Source organism: Netta rufina (assembly GCF_964035555.1).
Source record: "Netta rufina genome assembly, chromosome: 16".
In the NCBI taxonomy this organism is placed as follows: domain Eukaryota; kingdom Metazoa; phylum Chordata; class Aves; order Anseriformes; family Anatidae; genus Netta; species Netta rufina.
Genome location: NC_140140.1, coordinates 6,244,433 through 6,250,076, shown reverse-complemented (window position 1 = coordinate 6,250,076; position 5,644 = coordinate 6,244,433). Strand labels below are relative to the sequence as shown.

Sequence of the window (5,644 nt, the reverse complement as noted above, 5' to 3'; positions counted from 1 at the left end):
TGGCGAGGCCGCCGCCGGCCCCGGCCCCCGCCGCGCTGTCGGCGGGCACGGCCGTATAAGAAGCCAAGGGGGGCTGCGCTGCGAAGCACAGCTGCACAACGAGCGCTGGAGGCGGCAGCTACCAGCGGAGCCCTGTTTTTTTTTTTTTTTTTTTTTCCTCCCCTCGTCCCCCCTTTTCTCCTTTTTTTTTTTTTTTTTTTTTTTTTCGCCTTTTTCTCCTCCTTCCTTCCCCTCCCTCTTCCCTCCTCCCCTTCCCTTGCTCCGCCGAAAACTCCCGTGCAAAGCCCGAAGCGCGCTCGGGCTGGAAAGTTGCGGCAGGCTGCGGAGCTCCGCGGCCGCCGGGAGAGGAGAGGCTCCGGACTTACAAACCGCGGACGGGGGCACGGGTTAGACGCCGCGCACCGGCCTTCTTCCAGCGCCGACCCGGAGGCAGCATCTTTGTTTTGCTTTGCTTTTGCCCTCCTGCTGCTGCCGCTGCTCCTTTCGGCGTGCAGCCCGGCGGCTGAGTGCTAGGAGCTGCCGCAGCCCGCCGTGCGCTGCGAGCCCGCACCGAAAGGCAGCAGGCGGCCGGGCGTCCTCGGGCTTTGTTGCTCCGAAACGAGAAGCCCCAAGAAGCCGGGAGAAGGAGGCGGCCGAGGGGGGAGCGGCGGAAAGGAAAGCGAGGAAGCCGAGGCCAAGTTTCTTTGGAGTAAAGGAGAGCGGCCAGCCCTCTGCCAGGCTGCACGCTGGAGTGAGGTCTCCAGCCCCCTCCGCCCGGAGAGGTGCCCCCAAGACAGCGATGGCCGGAGAGCTCAGCATCGGAGCCGAGCTGCCCACCAGCCCCCTGGCCATGGAGTATGTCAACGACTTCGACCTGATGAAGTTCGACGTGAAGAAGGAGCCCCTGGGCAGGAACGACCGCTCGGGCAGGCACTGCACCCGCCTGCAGCCTGCCGGCTCCGTCTCGTCCACCCCCATCAGCACTCCCTGCAGCTCTGTGCCCTCCTCGCCCAGCTTCAGCCCTACCGAGCAGAAGACCCACTTGGAGGACCTGTACTGGATGGCCAACAGCTACCAGCAGATGAACCCCGAGGCGCTGAACCTCACCCCGGAGGATGCGGTCGAAGCCCTCATTGGGTCCCACCAGGTGTCCCAGCAGCTGCAAGGCTTTGAGAGCTTCCGGGCCCACCACCATCATCATCATCACCATCACCAACACCACCACCAGTACCCCGCGGTCACTCATGAAGACCTGGCCGGCAGCGGGCACCCTCACCACCATCATCATCACCACCACCAGGCCTCTCCCACCCCTTCCACCTCCTCCAACTCCTCCCAGCAGCTCCAGAACTCGCACCAGCAGCATCCCCCCTCCAGCAGCGTGGAAGACCGGTTCTCCGATGACCAGCTGGTCTCAATGTCCGTGAGGGAGCTCAACAGGCACCTCCGAGGCTTCACCAAAGACGAGGTGATCCGCCTCAAGCAGAAGAGGAGGACCTTGAAGAACAGGGGCTATGCCCAGTCCTGCAGGTACAAACGTGTCCAGCAGAAACACCACCTGGAGAATGAAAAGACCCAGCTCATTCAGCAGGTGGAACAGCTCAAGCAAGAAGTGACCCGGCTCGCCAGAGAGAGAGACGCCTACAAGCTCAAGTGTGAGAAACTTGCCAGCAATGGCTTCAGAGAGGCCGGCTCCACCAGTGACAACCCGTCTTCCCCTGAGTTCTTCATGTGAGTGCTTAACAAAAATAATTAAAAAACAAAACAAAAAAAACACCCACCCCACACCTGAATCCCGACCCCCATCACCTTCCCCCCCACTCCCATCCTCTTCTGACATCTTCATCCATCTGTCTGCTTGACTAGAGAGAAAGAAGGAGAGAAAAATAGAGACTTGATTTTTTTGCAGCATCCAGACTTCTAGATTAGCTGTGGGAAAAGTAGGCTGGGGGTGGGGACGGGAGAGGTAAAGTGCAACTTTTTGACTTTCGTTTGTGAGTTAGAGAGAGGGACCGAGGCAGAGGCAAAGGAGGAAAGGACAAGTGAAGCGTTTTATAGATCGCTTGCTTGCAGAACAAGATGGACTTTAAGAGAATAATAATAAAAAAGGACAATGAACAAGCCATCTATAACATACTGTCTGCTCGGAAAGAGAGGACATATACAGCACCATCTCATGCACAATTTACCTGCTTGGAAAAAGAGAATAAATAAAAAGGACAATATATGCAAACTCTTCATATATTGCCTGCTTTGAGAAATAAGTTACAGGACTCAGATGGGACATTCAATCTAAGAAAGGAAAGAAAGAAAAACTCATCAGTTTTATTGCCTGCTTGATTATATAGAAAAATACGAAAATCTGCATTAAAAATATTAATCCTGCATGCTGGACATGTATGGTAATAATTTCTATTTTGTACCATTTTCTTGTTTAACTTTAGCATGTTGATCATCGATCATAGATTTCTGTTGTTGTTTTGTTTCATCGATAAGAAAAGCATCACAAGTTATCAAAACTTTTTACTGCTTGTGCAGTTTTGTTCGTTGGTTTTGCTCTTATTTTTCTTTTATGGTTGTTAGCTTGTAAATATCTGCTACTTCAAACCGCACAGGAAAAACAAAAAACAAAAACAACATTTCAGCAGGCTGGTTATACGGTTTGTTTGGTATTAAAGAGATACTTAAAAAGAAGTTATGGGCATTTTGCATTCAAAAAAAAAAAAAAAAAAGGAGAAAAAAACTTTGTATATCTGGTGCACTTTTAAGTTGTATTTTTTTTAGTTTTCATTTTGGTTTTTGTTTGTTGGGGCAGAAGAAAAAACGCCTGAATGGCATTGACAAACCTAAACTTAAGAGGGAAAAACTCTCATCGGTCACTAGAGCCTACTGCATGCCTTAAAGTGGCAGCGAAGCTCTTTCCTTCAGGACGATTCCCAGCCTGTAGTGGTTAGACCTGGCCATGCAGCCTCCCTTCTGATTGTAAACTCAGGAAACGAGGGACGGGCGAGACATATTTTCCTTTTCAGAAAAAGCTGCCCCTGCATTTTCAGTAAATAGGGAAAAAGCCACCCTCCTGGTTACGAGGCAAGTCGCACGGCAGCAAGTGGTCTGTGTCCCCATGGAGTTAGGTTTCTCAATGGTAGCAGTAGATGAGTGGGCTGGAAAAGCATATAAAACTAAAACTTTTATTTGAGAAGACATACTGCAACTTTTAAGTGTATTCTTTTGCAATGATTTGTAATCTGCTTCTCTGCTTCCCTACGCAGCGAGTGAAAGTTTTAGCCAAAATTTATTTGCAGTTGTGTAGTAGTAGTAGTTGGGAGTCTTATGGGTGTTTTTATTACTTTTTTTTTTTTTCCTCCTGCAGGTCAGTAAAAGGATTTACGTTGCACTGACAAAAATACCAAAATGAAAACTTATTTTTTAGTTTCCTTTTAGGATAGCTGGCACTGCTGGCCGGATGCATTTTAAGTTTGTATTAGTTTATAAATTAACAGTAATAACAAGATTGTAATGAACAGCATGGTGCTTGCAGTTTTAAATATTGTGGATATTAGTCATGCATCAGAAAACGATCTTTGGTTTTTACTGATTCAACTGTGTTGAAATCAAAACATTGCAGCAGCGGAAAAAAATTGTTTTTATTTCATGTAAAGTTCTGAAGGGATCAATTTCAAATCCTGCTTATGATATGAAAAATATTAAAAAACCTGGTCTATTGTAGTTTTATTCAGACTGGTTTCTGTTTTTGGTTATTAAAATTGTTTCCTATTTTGCTTATTAAAATCATTGAAATGGCATTTCTTGGAGAGACCTGCTTCTCTGACGTCTCGTGTTCCGGAAAAAAAAAAAAAAAAAAGAAGGAAGAAAAACTGTTGGACCTTAACCTATCCTCCGACTGCTGTCCAGCCAAGGCAGCCGCCCGCCGCTGGGCTTTAAATGGGGCTTTGCGCAGCTGCTGCGGCGGCTCGGGATCGCTGCTGCCTCCTGCCCGCAGGGTCCCGGCTCCTTCCCCTGCTGCCCCCCAGCACCCCTCCTGCGTTCTCCCCGCCTTGCCCCAGCATCCCACCCGCAGAGCACCGCGCCGGGCTCGGCTGCATCCCTGCCCGCTGCGGCCCCTCTGGCCTGAGTGGCTCCGGGGAGGGAGTGAAGGGAAAGTGCAAGCACTTGAGTGATTTTTCTCACCCCTTTTCACATTTAAAAAAAAAAAAAAAAAAAAAAAAGAGAGAGAGGACTTAGCCAAGTCTGTCCCCTTTACCCCTGCTCCTTTGGGATCTGGGCTTGCCATTCACTTTCCTCTTTCTTCCTCTCCATCTGCAAGTTTTAATTATTCTGGCCTTTTTTTTTTTAATTATTTTTATTTTCTTTTTAAGCATGAGTAACATGCAGTCTAGAAGACTCTTTAGATGCATGTGGAAATGGGGGCAACTCTATCCTCGGCACCCCCGGGGCTCTGCAGCACCCCAAAGCCCCAGCAGCTCCCAAGGCCGAAAGCTACCCGGCTCCCCTAACCACAGCCAGGGAGGGGTCAGAAATCAGCCCCACTTCTTGCCCCCGTGCGGGGAAAGGAGCCCCCGAGCCGGGTCGCAGAGTGCCCGAGAACTGCTGCTCTCATGGTGTCAAAGCTGTGCTGAACTTTAAATCCCTCTTAAAAAATAATAAAACCCGAAGCACCACACAACCCCCAAAAATATTATCTCCCTGCCCTGCTTCTCTTTCCAACAGCAGCGAGCTGCTTTTTCAGGCATGGTGTAAGCCACCTTTGGGGAACCAGCCTGTTAAGGACAGAGTGTGGGAAAAAAGAAAGAAAAAGCAAATACAGTAACTTAAAATCCCGATCCCCTCATCAATCCCAGCCTCATCCCTGCTTTGTCAGAGCCAGCTGGGCCGGGGAGGCTGAGAGGGGCCAGGGCAGGTCCCAGTCCCCCTGGCTGCGTGGGTCAGGCCCGGAGAATAAGCTGCCCTGCAATGGGGGGACGAGGAGGAAAGGAACGGGGAGCCTGGCTTTCCCTATATCGCCTCCCCCCTTGCCAGTAAGCGCTATGGCTGCAGAGAGCCTGAGAGGAATATTGTTTGTGGGAACTGCCACCGCATATTAATGTCCCCTCATGCATGCATTGAATAAATCACCAGGGCTAATTGAACAACAACAACAACAACAAAATAGGAAAACAGGCCTTAGAAAAGCCCTCCGGATTCCCCCCGCGGAGCGGTGGCGGCGGCGGGGCACAGCCGGGATCCGGCCAGGGAGGCTACAGCCGCCTCTGCCCTTCCCGACTTTTCCTTTTTCCAACGGAAAAGAAAAGCAAAAGCGGCCGAGCACCACCACAGGCACAGCCGGGGCTTGGTGGCTCCGGGACCTGGTGGCGCTGGGTGGCCCCAGAGGAAGCTCCGAGTTGTGCCCCCGGCCCTGCGCACTGCCCTGCGTGCCCGGGGGTTGGGCTCGTTACACCCTTGCCCCCTCTCCCTCGACATCAGAGGGGGTCTCTGACATACCGAAGGGACCAAGGACTACCGGCACTTGGCCCTGGTGTGGCTGACCAGGGCTGCTCCCCTCCCCGGGCACCCCATAAGCAAAGGGTGACCCCCACACTCCTCTCCCAGCCCCGCTTTTCTCTCGTGTCGGTGCCATCCGCGCGTTTTGCCGATGATCTCTCGCTGT

At 51.2% G+C, this 5,644-nt stretch overlaps 1 protein-coding gene across 1 annotated transcript; it reads left to right on the top strand.

The window, feature by feature from the left end:
• The first annotated feature begins 214 nt into the window (after positions 1-214).
• On the top strand, positions 215-3,726 carry MAFB (MAF bZIP transcription factor B). Its single transcript, XM_084296481.1, has one exon. The coding sequence runs from the start codon at positions 779-781 to the stop codon at positions 1,712-1,714; it is 936 nt and encodes a 311-aa protein (XP_084152607.1). The 5' UTR covers positions 215-778; the 3' UTR covers positions 1,715-3,726.
• The last annotated feature ends 1,918 nt before the right edge of the window (positions 3,727-5,644 follow it).